This window comes from Populus alba, chromosome 1 (assembly GCF_005239225.2).
Source record: "Populus alba chromosome 1, ASM523922v2, whole genome shotgun sequence".
Taxonomy (NCBI): Eukaryota; Viridiplantae; Streptophyta; class Magnoliopsida; order Malpighiales; family Salicaceae; genus Populus; species Populus alba.
This window is the reverse complement of record NC_133284.1, coordinates 28489795-28513727: the sequence shown is the minus strand read 5'-3', so window position 1 is coordinate 28513727 and position 23933 is coordinate 28489795. Positions and strand designations below refer to the sequence as shown.

At 32.8% G+C, this 23933-nt stretch overlaps 4 protein-coding genes across 6 annotated transcripts; 1 reads left to right on the top strand and 3 right to left on the bottom strand.

Annotated features, from left to right (window-relative positions):
- Positions 1-1277: 1277 nt before the first annotated feature.
- Positions 1278-3763, top strand: LOC118028010 (outer envelope pore protein 16, chloroplastic). Its single transcript, XM_035031512.2, has 6 exons — positions 1278-1526; positions 1621-1672; positions 1880-1911; positions 2488-2521; positions 2663-2730; positions 3331-3763. The coding sequence occupies exons 1-6, from the start codon at positions 1413-1415 to the stop codon at positions 3469-3471; spliced, it is 441 nt and encodes a 146-aa protein (XP_034887403.1). The 5' UTR covers positions 1278-1412; the 3' UTR covers positions 3472-3763.
- A 1820-nt stretch (positions 3764-5583) lies between these two features.
- Positions 5584-7298, bottom strand: LOC118028009 (metallothionein-like protein type 2). The gene is made up of 3 exons (XM_035031511.2): positions 7138-7298; positions 6920-7000; positions 5584-5965 (listed from the first exon to the last, which is right to left on the bottom strand). The coding sequence occupies exons 1-3, from the start codon at positions 7200-7202 to the stop codon at positions 5875-5877; spliced, it is 237 nt and encodes a 78-aa protein (XP_034887402.1). The 5' UTR covers positions 7203-7298; the 3' UTR covers positions 5584-5874.
- A 2903-nt stretch (positions 7299-10201) lies between these two features.
- Positions 10202-13519, bottom strand: LOC118028007 (probable GTP-binding protein OBGM, mitochondrial). Of its 3 annotated transcripts, none has more exons than XM_035031508.2 (6): positions 13413-13519; positions 12472-12671; positions 12234-12342; positions 11849-11931; positions 11695-11757; positions 10202-11579 (listed from the first exon to the last, which is right to left on the bottom strand). In XM_035031508.2, the coding sequence occupies exons 2-6, from the start codon at positions 12604-12606 to the stop codon at positions 10521-10523; spliced, it is 1449 nt and encodes a 482-aa protein (XP_034887399.1). In that variant the 5' UTR covers positions 12607-12671; positions 13413-13519; the 3' UTR covers positions 10202-10520. The 3 variants fall into 3 exon arrangements, with proteins under 3 accessions (XP_034887399.1, XP_034887400.1, XP_073265258.1); XM_035031509.2 differs by having other exon boundaries at positions 12472-12699; positions 13413-13510; XM_073409157.1 differs by lacking the exon at positions 13413-13519 and having other exon boundaries at positions 12472-13394.
- A 5004-nt stretch (positions 13520-18523) lies between these two features.
- LOC118028006 (protein TRM32) lies at positions 18524-23606 on the bottom strand. Its single transcript, XM_035031507.2, has 5 exons — positions 23258-23606; positions 22471-22671; positions 21676-21761; positions 19779-21522; positions 18524-19433 (listed from the first exon to the last, which is right to left on the bottom strand). Exons 1-5 carry the CDS (start codon positions 23280-23282, stop codon positions 18808-18810), a joined length of 2682 nt encoding a protein of 893 aa, XP_034887398.1. The 5' UTR covers positions 23283-23606; the 3' UTR covers positions 18524-18807.
- Between the last annotated feature and the right edge of the window lie 327 nt (positions 23607-23933).

Below are 23933 nucleotides of genomic sequence, written 5' to 3'. Positions count from 1 at the left end.
TATTTTTTGTTTAAAAATATATTAAGATAATATTTTTTTTATTTTTAAAAAATTATTTTTGATATGGGTATAATAATACAATCTGAAAACATAAAAAATAAAAAAAAATTAAATAAATAAATAAAAATTTAAAATTCCGTGGACACCACGTTCCAAAGAGGCACATAATGTTATGTTGCTGTCGTCTCATTCATAGTTGAACATGTGCAGTCCACCTAAGAAACGGAACCCAAAATGTACGATAACCTCCGCTTCCTCCACCACCGCCGGATGCTAAGCTTGTGAAGTTTAGATAAGGAGGAGACCCGGTCATATATATATATATATATATATATATATATATATATATATATATATAATTTACTCGATCCTCAATTCATAAGCGACTGAACAAACACATAATATGTTACATTAAAAATTACAATTACAATTATAATTATGACTAAAATAATAAAACAAAATCCCATTTCATTGTAACTTACTGTAGAAGTGGGCACAATTCACTATAGACGACAAGTTTCAGTTTTTTTTCCCATCAAATTTTATAATTTCATCTTCTCGAATTATATAATCCCATTTTATATGTTTCAATTTGGCTTCTTTTTATATATTATATTTTATTTTTTAATTACTTTTTTATTTTAAATAAAATTCACTATAAATAAATTAATGATATTTAAAATATTATCCACACCTCTCAAAGTTTTCAAAATAAGATTTTGTTATTTTAAGATAATATTAAAAATTACTTTATGAATTATTATATGTGAACCTAATATGTAAAAGTTTATAAAAAAAAAATGTGCTCATAAATATTAAATATTAAATGAGAATAAAATCAAATTATTATTATTTTTATTGTAAAAGTTTTACATAATTTTTCCATATTAAATATAATATATATATATTTTTTTTTTTATCACGCATGTATCATTTTTTTTTATTTTTTTTATTAAGCTTTGCTTTTAACATAATAAATTTTTATTTAAAAGCAATAATTTTCATAAAAAATAATAATAATTGAAGAATGAAAGAGAGTTATGATTGAAAAGATAAATTAATTGATTGAGATTTTTATAAATATTTATTTTAATGGTGTTTAGTTTTTTATTCAAAAATCATGTCATTAATAAAAAAATATTTTTATAAAAACAAAAAAAAACACATGAATTAAAAAACCTACCTGATAAAATATATATATTTTTAAACAGTTACATTGTTACTTTTTAAAAAATATCTATCGTACCTGCATAAGAACAAAAAATAAAAAATAAAAAATAAAAAATCCATCCTACTCTGATTTTGCCGACACACAAGTTACTATCAATTACGAACACAAATATCGTCCAGAGCTAGAAAACTGAGGTCGAAGAATTGAAGCGAAGAAGAAAGAGAAACAAGAAAGAAACAAAATGCCAAGTAGCAGTTTCGGGGCTTCTTTAGCGACTCCAAAACTTAATGTGGCAATCGACACGGGCAATCCCTTCCTCAATGTCACCGTTGATGGTTTCTTGAAGATTGGCACCGTACGTATAGCTCTTTCTTTATATATTTCTCTGTTCTTTAATTTGTTCCTCTCCATTTCATGAACTGCGTACCATTTGCCATGTTTTTTTTCAGGTTGCAGCAACTAAATCACTTGCTGAGGATGCATATTATGTCATCAAAGGAGGTGCTCAATCTGATTCTCTCGTATTTTCTTTCAAATTCACGTGAATTATAAGGTGTCATCATATAATTAAGAAGCCTGTTTTTGGTTATCTACAGGAGTGTATTGCGTTTAGATGATCAGATCATATTGCACACAAAATCAGTTAATCACTACTAATCTTAACTAATTACCAGTTCTAGACTACAGTAACCGGCTGGTTTTTTGCAGGGAATTTCTCAGGTCGCAAGATTGAGCATTCGGTGAGCATACCTATATAGGAAATAATTATGCTTTACGCTCCTCCAATTGTTTTTGGTGATGTTAGTGAGTTATGTCTTGCATACTATGATACAAGTCTGCAATTTGTTCAGATTTCTCAAGTTATATTTGTTGATGAACCGATGCAAATTTGAAATCAGTGGAAGAGCGAGTTGATTTATTAATAATAATATCATCGACTAATGTGTCCTCCATCTATAAATTCCCCGATCCATGATGGATATGTTCATATGCGGCTACATGCTTTACCTGCTCGTAGTTTATTCTTCTTGATATTTGTGAACATCTGCAATTGCCCTAGATATCCAAGAACGATGTAAGACTCTGGTTATTCTAGGAAGAGTCCATTGACCAGCTTTTGTTAATGACATGCACTGGCCAAATGGTAGTCTCACGGGGCAACGCAAACCAAATATGTAGGGAATCGTTGTTGATGGTTGAACAATATTAGCCTAGAAGATTTCTGGTAGCTAGTTTTAGTTGATAGTCAAGGTAGCAACAAGTGAAGAGTGCAAGAAATTCTCTCTTTCATACTAATGTAAGTGCTGTTGTTGCAGTTGAAGAAGATGTGCAAGGAAGGTGCTTATTGGGGTTCGTATGTGCTGCCTTGCATGCTATATTTAGTCAACCTTTTCTGTTGGGGAATCATACATGCTTCTTGGCAAATTCATCTGTTGCCTTGTGTCGGTAAAATTAAACAGCTTTTAAGAATTTCTCATACTGAATGTGCAGGAACTGTTGCTGGCATGTATGTTGGGATGGAATATGGAATGGAGAGAATTCGTGGCACTCATGACTGGGTATGTTGTTTGTACCTTACTATTTGAACTATAGTCTCAATGGGGTCCGAGTATAATCATATGAGAATTCAACAACGAGGTTGCTGGTTCTTTTAACCTTTTCTTTTCCAGTTATAATCCTTCTTTCTCAAGAACACTTAAGAGTTTGCATTTACGGTGATTGTGAGACCGGAAAACAATTTCTGGGGACAGATCATGTTTGCTGCACTAAATGATTGCTACTTTTGCTGGTGTGCATCTTGCCAAAATTAGAAGGATATGTGTGATAAACCAAGTTTTCAAAGACAAAATCCGTGGATTGAATTGTATAAATACGCACCGCTTTTTACTCCATAAAACTATTGCAACTAAGATTATTTTGGTCATTCAATTTCGTTCAGCATAAAACTTTATTTGCTGGTTGATGGTTAACATGATGTTGGAACTTAAAGTTCCAGTGTCAGTCCTTTTCTGATATTACAGAGCATGTGTGTGTGTCTGTGCGCAATGCATGCTGTGTGAGGATCCAATGTTTACTTTCCGAATATATTTATATACTCTCATTTCTATTCTACAGCTTTACTTCTAACGGTATTTGTTTTTCCATTGAATCCATTGCAGAAGAATGTCATGCTTGGAGGTGCTTTGACAGGAGCTCTGATATCTGCTGCCAGTAATAAGAACAAAGACAATATTGTAATTGATGCCATTGCTGGGGGTGCCATTGCAACTGCATCAACATTCCTCAACTATCTCATATGATTGTGGAAATGTATAATTTCTGCTGCCAGCAACAAGAATAAAGACATTACTATGATTGATGCCATTGCTGGGGATGCCATTGCAACTGCATCAACATTCCTCAACAATCTCACATGATCATGGAAATGTATAAGCTTTCCCCCGTCTCACTGAACTGCTGTGAGGAAGCATTAAAAAGCTATGTTGATTTTCATGTTTAAGTAAAAATATGCAAGAGAACTGATGTTGATGCAATGATTTGTTTCCATCTATTTCCTGCAAGTGTTCTTCTCTGAATAAAAAGTCGCCTTTTTCAATGTTGAAAAGTCTTTGGAATGCTTAGATATAAAAATGAAATGTTCATATAAGTAGTTGTTAGCAAGGGAGGAAAAAAACCCTGTGAACGGTGTAACATCACGGTCTAGCAAGTTTACATGGTACCTGCTATTCATCCTCTTCTTTCATTTTCTAATAACTGCTAAGCAATGCCCTTTAATGATCATTTACAGCAACGTTAATTGCTGCTCCCTGTTCACGAGTTGAATCAGATGTGTTATTGCTTTACCATAGAGTTGCTCATGTCTGTGTTTTTTTTTAAAGTGTGGTAGTTGCTGCTCCCTGTTCACGAGTTGAATCAGATTTGTTATTGCTTTACCATAGAGCTGCTCGTGTCAGTTTTTTTTGTTTTTTTTTTTTTTAAGTGTGGTAGCGTATTGGTTTTTATTTTAAAATATATTAAATAATATTTTTTTTATTTTTTAAAAATTATTTTTAATATTAACATAATATAAAAATATCAAAAAAATATTAAATTTTTAAAAAACACCTTATCATCTTTCCAGCAAAAAACTAGAAACAACAATTCAAAATACAAAACACAATATTAAAAAGCACGTCTCTTGGTTTAAGAAAATCAATATTTTTCTGCAACTAGTCCTGCCGGTTTTTTCACAACAATTTAACTCTGTTTTTCTTAAAATGTGCTTTTGAAAGGGGTAATTTCAAAAAGAACCAACAAATTATGTATTTCTTCAAAATACAATCAGCTTTGATCAAGGAACTAAATTATGATTTCAAAACCATAAGGACTAAATTAAAATTTACTCAAAAGTTATTGACAAAAAGAACTAGATATGTCTGCAAGCACTCAATAACCAGACGCGTTTATCTCTCATACCAAACATCATCATAGTATGTGGTAAACAACACTACTCCTAAAACACAACATCTAATTAGCAAATATTACTTCTTCTGTTTCGTTGCTTTGATAATACAAGAAACAAATTATAGTTTTTATTACTGCACTTGAAAAAAGGAATCTGCAGATGAAATACAAGCAGCAGAACTGGATGGAAGATTCCCAGAAGAAATTAGACAAACCATAACATCAAGACATCGACAGTGATTAATGAGCCACTGAAGATGTATTTGGCAGACAGATTACCAGTCGAAGAACTAAAAGTTGATGGAAGTAGCACAACAAACCGGAGAAACTGAAGAATTTGCACCCTAGAGAAAGCAGAAAACAATTATACTTAGCAGTCCAAGCAGATAGGAACCACCCTAAAAGTTGCTTGGAACTATTTTCTTCTTCTTTATTGTTATTAAAATACCAGATTGCTCTTCTCTCTACTTGTTAATAACAAAAAAAAAGCCATGATGAAAGTATAAAAAAAAAACCTCGAAGTCTGGTTAAAGAAATTTGCCTGACCTGAATATTATACAAGCAAGAATTCTTATACGTATTTGGGCCAGACGTAGATCATTGCACGAAGATATAGTGAGTGCGGATTTATTACTCACTCAACATCCAAATAGAAATTATTACATATGTTGCTTTGATTAACTTCAAAACCCGACACTAGTAGAGAAGCAATTTTTCAAGTAAACATAAGACTACTTGTAGTAAAAATTACTATCTAAGATAATCAATGTTATTAATTGCATCATTTTAGATTGCCATCAAGATTTATAGTGTCAAAGCTAATGAAAATTCTTGTTAACAAGTCATTATTAGTATTTCTTTATCTTGAAAGAAGTTTCGGATCTTTTTGTTATGATAAAAAAGAAAAAGAAAAAGAAAACAAGAATTCTAGTGGAGAGGATACGAGCACGCAGCCATAAGAGCAGAGATTAAGCATTAATTAATTGCATTCTGATAATATTGAAGGACTGCACAGCAGTAAGAACTGAAGCTTCCAAACATAAATAAAAACTCCTTGCAGTGAAACCAACAAAGCAGGAGGGAAGCACAAAACACGAACAGATCAGTAGCCATCAGATGAGATCCTACAGAAAGGATTCGAGGAACCCATGGCTAGCTGCACTTTTATTTACACCGAGTACTGTATCAGACGTAACTTCTCTTTTTTTTTTATAAGAGGCCATATGACTGTCTGGTTCGAGCCATGCGGCCACATTTCCTCATTTGCAGGAGCATGGATCACAGGTGCCGTTTGACCCACATTTGCAGTCATTCTCAGCGCCGAAGTTCATCTCGGCCCCCTCACAAAACCTGCAGTACCAGTAGCTGCTAATCATTACTCTATCCCTTTCAAATGGAACTGTGATCCATGAAATTAAGTAATTGAGCTCAGTCAGTTATTGTTCATTCTTTTATTGTGCATCTAGTTATAGATTACTGACAATTAAAATAGTATAATGATAAAATTATTTTTATCAAAAAAAACTTATTAAACATGCATTAGAAGCATTTTTTTTATGAGATATATTTGGTATTAAAAACAAAATAGTCCAAATCTTTCTTTCAAGGTACAAAATTTTAACTTTAAGGTTAGAAGTTTTTTTTTATCTTTCAAAATAAATAAACAATAAAGATACAATCATGCTCTTAAAAGGAGGAATATGTATGTGTTGAGAAGCTTTTTCATTTTTTTTTATATAACAATTAAAATTATAAATATTTGATTATTATACTTAGGCGTATGGTTGTCAGATGACATAATTATCACGACTCTTGGATATAATAGGGTTGTCACATCCAAGATGTTTAAATGTAATAGTTAGCAACATCTACAATAATGCAAGTCTGACCTGACCTAGACCCGATGAGCTAGCAAGTCTAACTAAAATATTAAAACACTAACAAAAGTGCCTTAAAAATATCCAGTTATATTGTTTATGAATTGACCCGCAACAATACACCAGTCATCTATTTAATACTGTATTATATCAACTAAGTCTCGACCCGAGTTCTATCCCGACTCAAGATTAAGGCTATATATTGACCAGTCAACCCATGAATCCGCACCCAAATCCAACTTTTTAACCAATAAAACGACGTGCATTTCTCTCTCTCTTTTTTATGTCTTGATAAAAAAAAGCCCAGCTCAAAACGAGCTCGAAATAAAACCTAGCTGGGCCAGGATCTAGACGGTACCAGGCTGACCCGTCAGGTAGGTTTTATAACTATGGTATCAACTGCGCACTGTGACCGGTAGGCACGTACATTTTAACCGGAGCAACACCAGCGATGATTGTCTGAGTTGTGGAGGTCTCAGAGAAACCCAAGTCTGGGTACATACCGCATCTGCCAAGAGGATGACATTACAAGAACAGAAAAGCTGAGCGTCAGATTCATTTGGAATTTTATGAAGCAATTAATAATAATACTAGCATGTTAACAAGATCAACAAATTAATATTTTCCAAAAGAAGAAAGAAATACCCATTGCAGCCACTGCCGCAGCTGCAGCCAGAGCCACAGCCACATTTTCCTCCGCAGCAAGACATTTTCTGCTGGAAAAGTTAGATAAAATTGAGGGATTTTACTTGGAAACTGAGTGCACTCAACTCAAGCTAGCTTAGGAGGATTTATCAGGTTTCACCCTTGGCTGCCATTTATATAGAGTAGTTTAGGCAAAAGGTAGTCAATATCCACCATACACGTGGTTAAATCTTAGGTCAATAGCGTCTGCGTTAGAGAATATCTGATAAGTGCCTTGTCCTATCTTTTGTTTTTACCTATCCTTTTCTTCAAAATTAGAAAATAACTTTCACATTAATTAAACAGAAGTAGATTAATTTGATGTTTAAAAAACTTTATTCACTTCTTGATTATACAGATTCAAAATCTAGGCTAAATTATTAAAAAAAAAATAAAGTTCTTAATGTGGCTAATTCCTGTGTAATATCGTGTCATTGGATATAAATATGTCAACAAAGTGGATGAAATTTTCTTAATGAAAATGCTTTTTTTTTTTTTTTTTTTTGTAATATATGAAATCGTGTTTTGTATAGACAATAGATTTTCATTAAAGTTTTTATCTCTGTGATTTATGGGTCCGGTTAGTGTAATTCTTTTCCCTAAAAATATGAAAAATAATATCCAAATATATTATGATGTATAATATTTTTTAAGCTTTTTTTCTTGATATCATAAACGAAATTAGTTGAAATTTATTAAAAAAATATTAATTCAATATTTTTTTTTAGTAAAATTTATTTTTGGAGCACATTTGATATTATAATAACACTTGTTTTTTAAAGTGTTTTTCATTTAAAAATATATTAAAAAAAAATTTAAAATTAATTTTAAAAATAAATATTAAAAAAATTTTAAAAACAAAAAAAATTAATTTGAGATAAAAAAAAAATAATTTTTTAAAACACAAAAATAAATAAAATCTAAATATAAAAAAACTAAAAAAACATCTTAACCATAATTGAGCGAGGGGTCTAATCATGGAATGGAGGAGAGATCTTATCCATCCAGCGTGGGAATATCGAATGCCTTAAAGAAACCAAGAAAGCATGATGCATGATAAACCATGCTGCTTTTGTTTTAGACACGAGATCAACTTCGTATTCTTAAATTATGCATCACTATTTTCCTGTTTAATGACATGATACTTTAGTGTGCACAAATAGTCATATTCATCATATTGGTGCTGCAAAAATTGCACCTCGCTCATTTCATACAAGAAATGAAAAAAATTTCCTTCCTGAAATTATTATTTTTTCCCAGTGGTTCAAACGCCTTGCTTGATTAAATACGATCATCACAAGGCTAAGGGATTAAGCTTGTCAGATGTCACAATTGTTGTTTTGTAATGAAGAATTTTTTAAAGTATTTTTTATTTGAAAATACATTAAAATAATATATGTATTTTTTATTTTTTTTAAATTATTTTTTACTTTAAATCATCAAAATGATATGAAAATATCAAAAAATATTAATTTAAAAGAAATAAAAAATAAAAAAATTTATTTTTTTAAAAAATATTTTTAAATCACCAAAACAATTAATCTTTTAATTTGGTGCTGATTAATATTTTGCTATCGGTCACTGCTCGGCTGGATGTCTCCGTTCTGTGTTAGTTGTAATGGATCCTGGTCTTCGTTACAGGGACGTACGTCTTATTCAAACTTGGGTTCGTGCAAAATTATCAAATGGAGTTATGTTTTCTACAGTTTAGATACAGTACTGCAGGGAAGTGTAAGAGGGCTTCTGGTCCGAAAATCCACTAGCTCCTGGATCCCTTTTCACCTATGTTGTAAAAAGACTGCTCTCTGTAATGATATCTGGTCTTGATGTTTCTCTTCGACCACCTCATCTTCAATTCTTAGAACACAGTGAGACTTCTCTTTTTCATGTAGCAATTAACTGGTCTTTTGTTTTCTTTTTCAAGTGAACAGGAAAAGAACAAGCTTTTTTTTTTGTGCAGTCAAGGACTTGTAGATGCTTTGAGCACTGTGTTTCTCAGGTCACATGACAAGGATGATATGGTTCATGATCCCCGTTGTTAGTGTGCAGTGGGGCTTGAATGCGCCGTGTCCTTCGATAGTGGAGCTTGCTTTAGGGAGTGAATTATTCTCTTCAAACTCCAAATTTTGTCTACCATTCTCTCTCTTCTATAAAAGGTCTGATTTGTTTTTCCTTTTTGCGTAATATAATATAATGTTTCAAGGCCAACTTTTGCTAGACGTGACTAGAGGCCATGTTCATATTCCTGATATGAAACGAGTCCATGTGCATAAGATAGAGGTGGGACTATAGACTAGAGTCCGATGATGCTGAAATCCACTACTGATGTTCAATGCTTTTGCATTTGTCGGCATTTCTTTTTGCATTACTTGCCCTGTAAGGACACCACAAAAACAAAGTGCATGACAAGTCCCACAGTTTCCGCCACGCTTTGTACTGGGTCTTCTTTTTTCAGCCATTTAAGAGCTCCTGCAACTCTGTATTCACAAGCATTTGCAATACTAATTATCAATTGATATCCTGTTTCATGCACGGAAGGAGCATCCTGTTTCATGTTGGAGCTGTGCTCCTAAAATCTTTAATGAAAAAAGTACAGAGGAGCAGAAGGGAAACATAGTCAAGCACATACGAGAAATAGATGGATGCTTTAAGAGTTGACTCGCTATGACCTTGGGACGCAGGATTGTCTTTTTTGAATGGAGCTTCCTTTCATACATATAGGGTGGCTCTCACAGCGAACTCTGTTAGACTGTTACTAGCGCATAATACCATTATAACAACAGAAACAAGGGCTCAGGAGACTCAACAAAAACTGAAATCAGACAGAAATTGAGGAACAATTGAAGTCAAATGCCCGCATCCAATGCCAGAAAACCAGAACAAGAAAAAATCACTCGTGGTTCATTCTGCTGCCTTCTCAGTTAAAAGCTATAACTAAACTTCGCAAATGCAAGCACCACAAGTGAAACTTTGTTCCATGCTAATAAAATTATGGAAATATATGTTGGCTATCATGGATGAAGTATACCTCATGTAGAAACCTTGGAGCTAGGAGGTTATATTTAAATCATCGTATCTGAGTTTGATATGAAGAGTGTGAATTAGGCACATAAACTTGACAGGTATTTGAAACAATTACAGTATCAAAGTTTCAACTGATAAACAGTAGAAAGAGAAGCAAAACTTGTTCCAGCAGAAACTTCAATTACCACTTACCAGATGAGTTGCAGCCAAAAAATAGCACTTTTGAAGAAGCCCCGAGCTGTTATTAGTGTGCTATGCTGGGCAAAATTTTTCGATAGTAGCGTGTCATAACTTTAGATTCACTATCTCCATTAAACTTATCAAGAACAATCAATGTTTTCTAAAATCAGTCTCTGTGATTCTCTGCTATCCATGAGCATCCTAAGACCAGCTTTTAGCTCTGGTACCCCCTCCCCCAAGACAGCACACACTGGATACAAAGGAACACCTCTCACCCTTCCTTTCAATTCTTCATACACATCTTCAGCACCTGCCTCGTCAATTTTATTTGCCACTACTAAGGCTGGCCGATTGGACAGACCCTCTTGATGGTGCTCAAGCTCTAACACTAAATCTTTCAACTGTTCCCATGGTGGAAGTCCTTTGTTACCATTCAGTGCAGCAGCCAAGTCAATCACATAAGCCAAAACCTTTGTGCGTTCAATGTGCCGCAAGAAAGCATGTCCAAGTCCACGATTCTCATGAGCACCCTTTATGAGTCCAGGAATGTCAGCCACTGTGATTGAGATGTCCTCAAAATTTACTTTCCCCAAATTTGGTCTGAGAGTTGTGAAGGCATAGTGGCCTACAGCAGGTTTAGCCCTTGATATAGCTCCAAGAAGAGTACTTTTACCAGCATTTGGCATCCCTACGAATCCAACATCAGCAATGCTCTTCAATTCTAATACCAGAACAGCCTCAGAACCTGGTAAACCAGAACTAAGGGTGGATTGAACCTCATCGGGTGTTTCAGGATCTAATGCACTATTTCTACTGATTTCAGGCTTGCAAGGCTTGGCAATCTTTGAAACATTTGCAAGAGACATGTTACCCAAACCCCCCTCCCCCCCATGAGCAACAATTATTTGTTGACCTTGTTTTGTTAATTCTACAACATTATATTGTATATCTTCCACCCCTGTTGACTCATACTGAGCGGCTTGTTTGCTTATTGTCCCTTCACCATGAGGTGATAAGCCACTAGTGCAATCCAACGACACGACATCTTCAGCCAGGTTCACATTCTTATCTGACTGGTCAGTGTCAAGGGTGCCTGGAATGTCCCATGGGTCCAAATCTGTCGTAGAACACTTTTCTACAATAGATGGAACCTCACCCTTTATGAGATGAATCACAGTGCCAACAGGTACCTGAACAACCTACCATAAAAAATTTCTTTTTAAGGAACCACTGCACTGCCATTTTCAAATAAACAGCCAAACAACAGAAAGATCATTAAAAAATCTTGAGGTTAACAAAACATAAAAATAACACCTTATCCTCCCCCCGAGATCCTATCATATTCTTAGAGGCTCCATGACCCCCTTTTGCTGCAATCTGCAGGATAACATGATTAGAAATCAGATCTCTTAATGCCAGAAGACCAAGCTATATGATTGAAAATGTCTGTAATTCAAGGATTGAGTACAATGTGATGTTGCAAACCGCTGAAGTCCCAAACTGCAGAGGAACATTCTAAAATCACATCTCCCCCTCTACCACCATTTCCACCTACATCATTAGATCCGCGCATGAACCAAAAAGTATTGCAATAAGAACCATTTCTTAAATTTCATTTTATTTATTTCTTTGGTCATCAAATAAAAAGAAAAAAGACGTGTCGAGGGAGAGAATTTATAAAACTTTACAACGAGAAAGAAAACTTTGAAAACACTGAATGGTGGATGAATGAAATACGTCTTAATCAACTATTGATTGCAACATCACAATACAAAACATGGTAGGTAGAGTAATAAAACAAACTTACGTTTCCAAATAATGATTATAGACACTGAAATGTTGTAGAAACCTACCATCAGGTCTGCCATGCCTGTCACGTCGGCTACGGCGAAAGCTGGAGCAACCACTGCCCCCATCACCTCCTCTAGCATTTACATTAAATCTGTCTCTCATTCTGGTTTCCTGCATAAAGCCCGAAGTATCCCTCACTAAGATGGCAAGCAGTAAAAGTGAAAAGATTATATACAGAGTTGTTCAGGTACAGAGGAGTAAAAGTGTATAAAAGAAAATGATAAAAGTGGAATGGCAGACCTGTAAAGGGGAAGCCTTTGCTTTTGAGTAAGGGCTGTCTGTGTAAGACAACAAAGATGACAAAATCCATGGAGGTTTTGAGGACTTTTTAAAGGAGTTTAACAAATAAAAGGGTTTTATGGAGCGTAACCACATTTTCCTCTCTGTCGTTAATTTCAATAGACCCACAGTGAATTCAATTTTCAGCTCATGCCAGCAACCTGCAGAAGAAATGGCTCGAATACAAAACTGGTGGCAGAGGATAGAAGAAAATTCAAAAGAAAAGGTTGATGAATGATAAAAATTGATCATACATTAATATCATCAGAATCAACAAGAGCTCTGTGATTCTTTAAAGCCAAAAAAGCAACAGACTTTCATGCATTTCCATTTGTAGAGAAATCCCATAACACTAAAGTCCATGAATTATGATGGTTCCATATAATAATCCCAAAAACAAATTTAATTTCACTATAAACCATGTCGAAATTGCAACTATCACTAGCAATTCAAGATCATGTAATTAAAGCTTCAATCTGTACCAAAATTTGAAAATTCAACTGCAAATGAGAACAAGAATTTAAGATACTACTAAAATTAAAAAGGAAAAATTGATTCCACAGATAGCAATGTAATATAATAACAACAAATTTAAGTAAAACTCATGTCATTACTAATCTTAAAATTTAATTAATTTTTCATCAATAATCATATTTTTAACTCTGGCTTGCCCAACAACTTCAACTGCAATCAGCTTAGTTTCGGACCCCAATTATATAATATATTGAGCAGAAGATTTTTATTTTCTTCACTCGGTAATTTTCGCGAACAGTTTGTACTCTGTACCTGGCATGCTTTCTACAACTTTGATAGACATATAGACGACTGGAAACGAAGAAAATACAAAATATAAATGCAATAAATAAGAGAAGAAAAAGGATCTTAGAGCATAAAGATGGTACCTTGGTGTGTGCTTTGAGAGAGACGATGTTAGCGTAGCCTAGGAAGTGGAGACTGTCCTGAAGCACAGAGAAAGAGGGGGACGGAGGCGGTGGTGAAAATTGAAATATCGAGCACGTCCATATAGATGTTTTTTAAAATATTTAAATTTTTTTATTAAAATAATATTTTTTAAAAAAATTACTAGTATTTCAAAATTATTCAATAATATCAAAAATTTTAATTTAAAAAAAAACATATTTTAAAATTTTCACAAATAATATTTTTACTGCAATATCAAACACCCTCGTGATATAGTAATAATCTTGCGAGTTGGATCAATGGTTTTTTTAACATACAAAATAAAAATATATAGGAATTACTAATATTTTTCTAGTAAAAAAAATTTAAATTGTATGAAGATTGACTTGATGTGACCTGATCAACTTAATAAATTCAAAAACAGCTTGAACAACCAGTAAAAATATAGTTTGATTCATAAAAATTCAAGATATTTTTTTAAAAAAAATACTATTGAAATAGCAACATACTGAATCGATCCGAGCCAACTCAGGCTAATTTTCTAAATTCTCAACCTAGATCATAAGATAATGGTAACTCCATATAAAACAAGTTAAAATAAATTATAAAGTTCAATTCCAATTAAACAAAAGTTAACTAATGAAATTAAAGAAAAATTAATTAAAAGTAAAAAAATATGGCTCGAGTTCACCTACTAAACTCATGACTCGGGTCATGAAATTGGGACAACCTCATATAAAGTAAATAAAAAAATAACATGGGTTAACCAAAGTTAACCTATCAAACTTGCAACCAAAGTCATAAGACTGTGATAAATTTATAGGGAAAAAAAAATACAGAGCTAAATTTTTAATAAACCTGTTATTGAAGGTTGAAAGTTAAAAAAAAATCTAAAAACAAGACACAATAAAATGATCTCAGTCTATCCAGGTTAACCCTCAAAATACATTACCCAAGTTATAAGACTGAGATAACCTTATAGAAAATAAATCAAAATAAATCATGAAACCTAATTCATAGTCAATTTCATGCTGAATGAAATTGAAAAAAAATCAATTAAAAAAAATACAAAAAACTCGAGTCAACTAGGTTAACCCCTTAAACTCGCGAACTAAGTCATGAGACCGAGATAATCTCATAAAAAAAATCAAAATAAATCATGGAGTCTAATTCTCAATCAACCCAAAATTGAAAGATGAAATTGAAAAAAAAATATCAATTAAAAAAGATAAAAAAAAAAATTGAATCAATTGAGTTAACCTACAAAATCCGTAATATGAGTTATAAGACCGACCTAACCACATTTAAAGCAAACTATAATAAATTCTGAAGTCTAGTATCCAATCAACTAAATGTTAAAGTATGAAATTAGAGAGAGAAATGTAAATTTAGAAAAAAAAAAAGGAAAAGAAAAAAAAAACTATAAAACTAATAGTATTTTGTGATGTGGTACACAATAAAAGCATCACCTTTTTCGGTTTATAATATAACTAGATTGGTGCCTTGTGTGATGTCATGGGTTGAACAAAATAAAAATATTTAAACAAAAAACAACTAGGAGATTATTGTGTTTTTAAAGAAGCAAGAAATTCAATAATTGGGTTAAATCTTAATTAATTAGTAATATGATACAAAATGAGGTAATAACAACAAATAAAATAAATATATTGCCAGGGTAAAATTGAGCTAACACGTGAAACCTGAGCCATGAGATAAATCCAGATTGTATGCCTATCGTGCATATGAGGTAATGAATTTAGGATAATTCAATTGAAAAAAAAAATGATGTTAAATAAAAACAAAACTGAAAAAATTAAGAGACAAATATAGACAATACCGATCATTTAATAAATTTGTTTATTAAAATTAATTTGTAACATAAATCAATACACATGAATGTTTTTGTATAAAATAAAAGAATAAAAAAATATTATGCAACGCTGTACATATTAAAAATATTATAAAACATACAATTTTTAAAATAAATTTAATAAAATAAAAAAATTACAAATAAATTATAATAACTTACTAAAAAATTAAATACACTCAATACAATTAAAAACTTGTCGCCATTTAAAAAATGCTAAATAAAAAAAAAATCACAAAGAATAAGTATTTATTAAAACATAAACTTAAAAACCATGAAAAAAAGACATATAAAAACGTATTAATTAAGAAAAATATAAAAGAAAAGAAAAACAAAAGAACGAGGTTAAATATTGTTGAGCATAGTAAGCCAAGCCAAATGTCTGACCCATCAAAAAAAGGCCGTTCGTGAGCCTTTTATTTATTTTTTAAGTTAAGCCCCAATTTATTTTGAAAAAAATAGACAATGAATCACCTGAATCCTCAAATTACGGCCACCATGGTGACCAAAAAAATGAGGTTCATATGCTTTTATCCAAAATCCTTTTCAACCTATTTTTGACCTAAAAATTAAAAAAAAAAATACCATAGAAACCTTGTTAAATCAATTCATGACCCAAAAAAACACAAAAGAAAACGCCTTAAAACTAGAAATAAAAAATCTTCCCTAGCTCAAATATATTTTTTTAGAGGAAAAAAACCCTTAGTTGGAACTCCTCTTATCATATGGAAGTATTTGACACAAAAATTAATTATTTTAATGGTCAAAATCATCGCCAACAACAATTTTCTCTTTCTACGCTGGAGTTCGGTGAATCCCCCTCTCTCCTAAAAAAAAAGACTAAATATGAGGAAAATGAAAATTAGTATCAAAATTAAATTTTTAAAAATTAAAGGGACCAATTGTCTAAGAGTAAATAAGATGGGAGATGAAAATGAACTTTTAAGAAAAATTTCAAAGCTGGCACCTATTTCACTTGTTTGTTTTTCACTTTAATCCTCATCTTTTAATTTAACCCTCTCTCCCTAAAACAATATGCAAATAAGTGCTAATTTAGGCTAAAAAAAGTTAAATTATGCAAAATAAAAAATTTAAGGTTTAAATTATAAATTTTTAAAAAAGCAAAGCTCATACCAACAGTGATATGTGAGATGGTAAATAGTAATCATGTTACAGTAAAAGAAAGAATTCTTTTAGTATATGTTAATAGTTATAATAGTACTATTGTTATAATGATCTCTATACTTATGTGATTTGGTTTAGTTCAATCCCTTTACAATTAAATTGGTTTAATGAGTCCTTTGCTCTAAATCCATTAAGTTAAGTTAGTCTTTCTATGCTTTTTTGCAATCTCTAATTTTTTTCATGCATAATAATATTAATATTGTAAAAAATTAAAGGATAATAAGGGCTTTTGTGTTGTTCTATTTAATAAAAATAGTAAAATTACTTTATTGCCTTTCAAGTAAAAAAAAATTAAATAAAGGGTCAAAGAGTATTCTGATATTTTTATCAATTTTTTTTATGTTATAATCTATTTGAATGATGGACAAATAATTTTTTTAAAAATAAAAATAATAACAAAAAAAGAGTGATTCTCACTTGTTTCAAATGGACGCCACCTGCGTCCTTCGAAGGTGTGTGTGGCATGTCTCAGTAGCCAAAAAGGTCAAACACTCGTATCTTCTAGAGCATCTAGTGACGACGAATATAATAGGGTGATGCATGTAAAGCAATTCGTTGCGGTCCGATAGCAGTGATATTTTTCTCTCCTCCCCTCAAATTTTAGAGTTGTCCTCCTATTTATTTTCTTTCAATTGTGATCCTCCTTTGTTGATTGGTCTTTATTTGTTTTGATTTTATTTATTTTAATATTATTCATTTTCATTTGATTTTATTTAATTTTTTATATTAAATATGGTACTCATTCTTTTGATTGTTGTTTCTCAATTCTTTTATTGATTTGTTCTTTTCAATTTTGTCCCTCAACATTTTATTTCATTTATTTATTTTATTCAATTTTATCCTCATTCTTTCAATTGCTCTTTTTGTTTTTATTATTATTTTTTTAATTTTTCCCCTCAACATTTTATTTAATTTATTTCTTATCCAATTTTAGTCATCATTTTTTAAATCCTTTTTTTTTTTATCATTTTCTTAATTATTGTTTTTTAAAATTTATCCCATAAAATGTTATTTCATTTTTTAAATAAAAATTTGGTTGTCCTTCTTTTAACAACTCTTTTTTCTAATAAATTTTTTATTTTATAGGGTTATCTGGGTTGCTGGCCAATCTAGTTAACTCAGGTTATTTTGGATTTTTTTTTATCTTTTTTAAATTTTATCTTCTAAGATTAAACTATTGAATCATGGACTTTTCTATTTTTTTATAGTTTTTTTTTTCTATGGGGTTATCCTGGGTCACTGAATAGTCAGGTTATTTTAAGTCATGGGTTAATCAAGTTAATCCGGGGTGACTCAAATTTTTTTTAAAAGTTTATTTATTTAACTTTGATCTTTTTTTCTAGGTTATTTTTTCTAAAAATAATTTCCTTGTCTCAATAACGGTTGATGGGTTAGTAGAGTGAATTCAGGTTTACTCGGGTTTTATTTATTTATTTAATTTTATCATTTGATATTATATTATTGAGCATTGAACTTTATATTTTTTTTTCTTTTTATTTTATAAGATATCTTAATTTAATATCTCACATCTTCATTAAGTTAATCTAAATTGATTTAGATTATCATTTCTCAAGTAGTTTTTTTTATATTTTTAAAAAAATTGTCTCGCCGCTCAACTCGAAAAAAGAATCTAGTCTATCACTAATAATGAATGTTATTTTAAATATTTTTTTATTTGATGTTGGAAATACTAGGTGAATTCAAGCTAGTTACTTGTACGGTTGTCTACTATTTATTGATTGTTCAAGGTTAGTCATAGGTTCTATTTCTAAATCAAGTTGTTCCTCAGCGACCTAGCAAGGAAAATTTTCAGAGCTAGATTCCCACAAGTAGAATGGTCTGTATCTTTTATAACTACTCAATGCATTTTTTGTTATAAAAAAGTTTTTGTTATTGTAGTGGAAGTATTTTTTAAATGTAATTTTTATTTAAAAATATATTAAAATAGTTTTTTTTCCTAATTACAACATTAAAATCATAAAAAAACATGAATTTAATATTTTTTTAAATAAAATAAATCCAAAAACAGAGCAGCAGTAAGCTATGCAAAATGCAGTGTGGATGCTACACGACTACAAGTATCATTTCAAAGAATTGCACCAATTATACAGGTCTCTAGTCACATTAACTACATGAATAATTTAATCTAATATTCTCTCTAAATTCTCCAAAAGAAGCATACAGAAAACCCTGAATTTGTAATAAAATTCCTTCTTGTTAATTCTTCTCGTGTAGTTTGGCAATCAAGAAACCATGTTTTTCGAGGCAAAGTAAACATGACTTCCATGTACATTGCCAGCCTCGAAGCAGGAGTCCTCCTTGATTCATCTGGCCTCAACTGTCTGTCGAATATATGAACATAAAACTTCATCTACCAGTTCATCGAAAATCAAATCTTCCAGGTCGAGTGCTACATCCTCAGCATCCAATCGAAGTTTCATCCAACCATCACCTTTTTCCCAGTCTCGAGCTATTATATCTTCTGTTGATTGCTCCATTTCTGATCTTGACTTCCTGTACCAGCTAATTCTTTTCCACACTTCCTCAATAACATGTTTTCCCCTGGGCAATGGACTGACGCGTTGAGTGAAGGAGAAGAGCTTGGGGAAGTAGGCCAATAAGCTGTTATATATCTCAAGTAGTTCCTCGTTAATCAAATCAAACAGAAGCAGGTGATCACAATTGTAGGCAACATCCTCTGAGGAAGATTCAAGTTCTTTGTGCAAATAAGCTTCCAGAGCCTTAAACAATGTTGGACTCAATGGCTGCTCTAATGAATACCATGTTCCAAGGAACTCTGGCCCATTGAAGCCGGACACCTCAAGAACATCTCTCACATAATTGAAATCAGCATCATCTTCTAGCCTATTCAATTCAAAATGAAGGAATCGAGTACCAACCATTGTGCTTGCATTTTCAACATTCTCATGGCTAGGATCCAGATCAGAACCTGATGCAATTTGGGGAAACCAATTAACTACCAATAAAATCATGCTGACAGAAGATTAGCATATATATTTTTTGGGGAGAAAACAGGATGGACATTTTTCTTGAGATCAACCTGTCACATTTGACTATGGTATTTCCAGCACATAAGTTGAATAACAAGAGTGGTCAAATTAGCAAGTCTATAATTTTCTTTCACTAAATCTATGCAATCAAAGCTGTTCATATATCTTGGAAAGCCAATAATGTATGGTATTGGTTCAACACAAAATATCTCCCGAAAAAAGAAAAAGAAAAAAAAACGAGCCTTGCATAAAATTATTTTGTAAGAGGAGATGGTGTGCCATACCTTCTGACATTTGGAACTCTATTTGGCAAGTTCTGTCATCTCGAAAATGAGCCTCGAGAACTGAAACTGGACTTTGTTCTTCATGTTCTCCCATGGTGGTGATCACTGAACCAATCCCCTGATTACTCTGAGGACTCTGCTCTTGCCTTTCAGGCTCCATTGTATCCTGATTTAGTTCACTTGTCATAGCACTTCCTTCATTGATACTGACCATTGAACTGCATGAAAATTCATCATTGTCCGTGCTGCCAGCTCTTTCTACCATGCCTCTCTGAAATTCAGTCTCTTCAACAGTATCTAGTCTTTTGAATTGTTTTCTAACTTCAGGAATGCTTCCTGACTCCAAGTGATTATGAATGTCATTATTAGAATTTGCATCATAGTCCATTCCTGTCATAGTTGACGTCCTTGGACTCAGTGCGTCACCTGAGAACTCATTTGGAATGTGATATATAGACTCAATATCTGGCAAAGAAAGTCTCCTTCTGAATGATTTCAGACCACTTGATTGAAATTTATCTTCGCTCGACAATTTTAAGCTTTTTGATTGATACTGGTGCCACTTGGCTTCTTTACTGAGACTGTACTCAAACAATCGAGTATAACCATCCAGTGACTCCTTTAGAGAGGATCCTCTTCTTATGTGTGGAACTTGACCTTTTCTGAGATCATTATCAAAACCATCTGTCTCCTGAAAACTTGTGGAATTTTCTATACCATCTTCATGAATTGTATTCTCCTTAAGCTTCTTAGACATCTCTTCCTCATCGGTGGAAAGCTTGCAACCAGAATGAACTCTATAGATACTCGCATCTGTGGACACATGGTTACTCTCCCTTTTGCTTTCTGTGAGTGCGCATTTTATTTTTTTCTTAAGACCTTTAAAAAGACTCATAAATAAAAGATTCCACCTGTGTTTATGTAATCCCTGAGATGATTTGAGAGAAGAAATCTGTGTTTCTTGAGCAATAGAAGTGGCACCATGATCGCTAGCCTTTAAATCTATTGATTTCTCATAAAAATCTCTCAAAGACTCGGATGCAGTAGACCTCGGTGCTTGGGTTCCGATGGATGACTTCACCCCCTTTGGAAAGGACCAAATTTCCTTCTGCTTGTGCTCAATTGTACTAGGTCTAACAAATCTAATGTGTGAACAGTCAGCTGCAGGAAATGATCCAGACCTCCTTAATCTTACTTTTGCTTTGGAAGGCAGCTGGACATGGGTGTTCTGAACGTCTTGATCCTTTAGGATTTCCACCAACAGTTTTTCATTTAACTTAAGTATCTCCAGAACATCCACACTCTCCTTAAACCGAGGACATGAAATTTCTCTGTTGAGACGCTTAGCATGTGAAATGGTATGATTTAATGAGTTACCACAGTTCTCCAAGGAAAATGCATCCTCTGCAGAAAGTTGATTTTGTTTTGAGCAGTCCTCAGCATTCACAGTGCCAGGCAGATGATATGCACTACTGTGTGCAACTAATTCTTCAGGTGTCTTAGACACAGATGGAACCTGCAATCTGGAGGCAGCAGTGTCAGCACTTTTGTGGAGGATTATGATTGGATTTGACAAATCACTATCCATTTTAGCAAGGCAATTGTTTGAAGGTCCTAATTGGTGGACTGGATCAGTTTGCTGCAACCGGGTTCTTGCAAGCATCTCCTTAGCAATTAAAGCTTTTATCTGGGCCTTTCTGGTAATTCTGTTTGTTGAGCTAGTCTTTATAGTTTGCTGTTCAACCTGACCAATGTCTCACCAAGTTATTGTCTGTTTCATAGTTTGTCATACAAAAGAAGCAATTTTGAGGAATAAACTAACATGCATTCATCAATGTTAATGTCTATTTATGAAATGCATTCATACACATGCATTCTATCTGTAATGTGGACTTACCAGTAAGGGGACTGCGTTAGCACTCAAATATTCTTGTACGCCATCAGTGTAAAGATCAAAAGAAATTTTTCTTGGATTTTGGCAGCCTGCAAAAAAAGAAATAAGGTTTCTCAGTGCATAAAAGGGGATGAAAAGCACTTTACAGATATTGATAAGGGTATTGATTTCTAATGCTCAGAAAAGAGAGAAAAAGATGTAATTTGCTAGGTGAAAGAACACATCTCTCCCCTGCGCCAAAGTTGAACCAACTGATGATTCCATTAGATCCTCCAAACCTCAGTGGTCGGAAAAACATCATTGAAATGGTTCCGGGAACACTCAGTTATTGAGTTATTAATTGGATCAAGTTGTATCAGTTTCGTGTGGACAATACTGCTTATCAGGCAGAACCAGTACATATCAGGCCAGCATGGCCAATTGAACAAGTTCTACTGATAAAACAGGACTGGACGATTTTTAATACCAAGAAACAGCAGTTTACTGTGTATGTGCGCGCGCGTGCAAGTAAAGCATCTTGTATCCGTCCATGAGCAAATCACATCAAGCAATCTATGCAAAATAATTTCCAAATCTCTTCAAATCTTCAAGATAAAATCATATCCATCTCTGATTACGACAATTTCTTCTACCAATCAACTCTATAGAACCTCATACTATAATACAATAAAAACACAGACCCGATATTTTACACGTTCCTATAAAAAATACACGCTATATTACTCCGGTCAAGAAGACAAATATTAAGAGAAAAAATGGAGACATGATGAGGACATGAACCAAATTCAGATGGCTTACATCTAACATGTTTTCCTCTTCCATGCTTTCTGCGTGGAGGTAACTTTTTAGGACTGTGACAGAGATGGTAGTCAAGAATATGAAGTATGCCCCACATGCAACCTGGACGACAGTCCTCAAATCCAACATCCGAGGCTTTGCGCTCCAAGTGTTTCCCCATGGATGCGAGTCGATCCTCCTCCTGCCGTCTGTACTGATATCCTGAAATAACATCATTAACCACGTAAATTACACAGAGAGATCATGAGTATATTTTATGGAATATTTAGACTCGAACCCCAAGTACAGAAATTGCTGTTCAGGCTAGAACCTATGTCCCAAAAGCCTCTCAAATCCTTTTCTTTGATCATATATAAGCATCAGTAACCAATGGCAGACAAGTTTTCCACACAAATTATTATAAGCAAAAAGATTCAAATAAACAAAAACCCGTGTTTACAGAGCTTATTAACATGATGGAGCATGCCTACTGTGGGGTTCAGCAACGATTCTAAAACTTGAAGATCAACAATGGTGGCTCAACCTAACACATGCATGTCGTTAATTTCCTCATCCTCAACAGGCACAGGGAGATTATTCGAATATCCAAAACAAAAGGAAAAAAAGAAAGAAAGAGAACAGTTTGTGGTAAATAAAAGTTAAGGCAACTGTATTAAAAAAATTAATGAAGTCAGTCTATTATGCTTAAAAACACCAACAAAAGAACTGCTATTCATTAACTCTGACAAGTTAAACAGCAAAAAGAAAGAAGAAGCAGAAACAGTTATGGGAACGCCGACAATCTAACCTTTTAACCGCCGTTTAACCGCCATGCCAGGTCTCCTCTATGTCTCCATCCGTCTTGTTTACCAAAGACTGGTCCAATTTGAGGTACAGTCTAAAAAGACATTCAAGTAAGTTTAGGAGGGTTAAGGATTCGATGGCCAGCCAATTATACACTGGACTCCTTTTGATGATCAGACTTCAGACCCTTCTTTATTTTTTGTTTTTGTATTGCCATGGATAAATCCTACAACCCAGTTGACAGCGATGGATTAACATTAGTAGTTAATAATTAACAGAAAAGGAAAACGCCAGCTTTGATTAGAACGAGAATACGATTGAATTAAGGTTAAATTATATATATAAAAAAAACACTATAAACCAATTTCATGATCATTTTAAAATAATTTTAGCACCATATTGCACTTTTCATGATTCCTTCGGCCATATCAGCCAAATGAGGCTTTAGTGAGTCCAAAATGTTCCTAGAAAGTAGAAAAATTCAAATCAAGATAAAAGCTTGTTGGTAACCAAACCTGACTTTGGTAAATCCAAAATAAATGCTAATTTATTAATTAAGACTAGAAAAAATGAAAATTGAAGTCTGAAATGGCCTCATTTCTCTGTCTGCTTTTCAAGACAAAGACATGGTTTGGTTGATGAGGGGATATTGTCTCATATTATTTTTTTCAAGATTTGAA

Coding starts and splice junctions, on each gene's coding strand:
- LOC118028007 (XM_073409157.1), bottom strand. CDS start 12,762: ATGATCAATTTTTATCATTCATCAACCTTTTCTTTTGAATTTTCTTCT. Junction 11,758..11,848: donor GCGGTTTGCAACATCACATT/GTACTCAATCCT, acceptor GTTATCCTGCAG/ATTGCAGCAAAAGGGGGTCA. Junction 11,580..11,694: donor GATCTCGGGGGGAGGATAAG/GTGTTATTTTTA, acceptor TTTTTATGGTAG/GTTGTTCAGGTACCTGTTGG.
- LOC118028009 (XM_035031511.2), bottom strand. CDS start 7,202: ATGTCTTGCTGCGGAGGAAAATGTGGCTGTGGCTCTGGCTGCAGCTGC. Junction 7,001..7,137: donor TGCGGCAGTGGCTGCAATGG/GTATTTCTTTCT, acceptor TCCTCTTGGCAG/ATGCGGTATGTACCCAGACT. Junction 5,966..6,919: donor GGTGTTGCTCCGGTTAAAAT/GTACGTGCCTAC, acceptor CTGGTACTGCAG/GTTTTGTGAGGGGGCCGAGA.
- LOC118028006 (XM_035031507.2), bottom strand. CDS start 23,282: ATGGCGGTTAAACGGCGGTTAAAAG. Junction 22,672..23,257: donor GGTTAAACGGCGGTTAAAAG/GTTAGATTGTCG, acceptor ATGTTATTTCAG/GATATCAGTACAGACGGCAG. Junction 21,762..22,470: donor AAGAGGAAAACATGTTAGAT/GTAAGCCATCTG, acceptor CTTTTTTTGCAG/GCTGCCAAAATCCAAGAAAA.
- LOC118028010 (XM_035031512.2), top strand. CDS start 1,413: ATGCCAAGTAGCAGTTTCGGGGCTTCTTTAGCGACTCCAAAACTTAAT. Junction 1,673..1,879: donor ATATTATGTCATCAAAGGAG/GTGCTCAATCTG, acceptor GGTTTTTTGCAG/GGAATTTCTCAGGTCGCAAG. Junction 2,522..2,662: donor CAAGGAAGGTGCTTATTGGG/GTTCGTATGTGC, acceptor CTGAATGTGCAG/GAACTGTTGCTGGCATGTAT.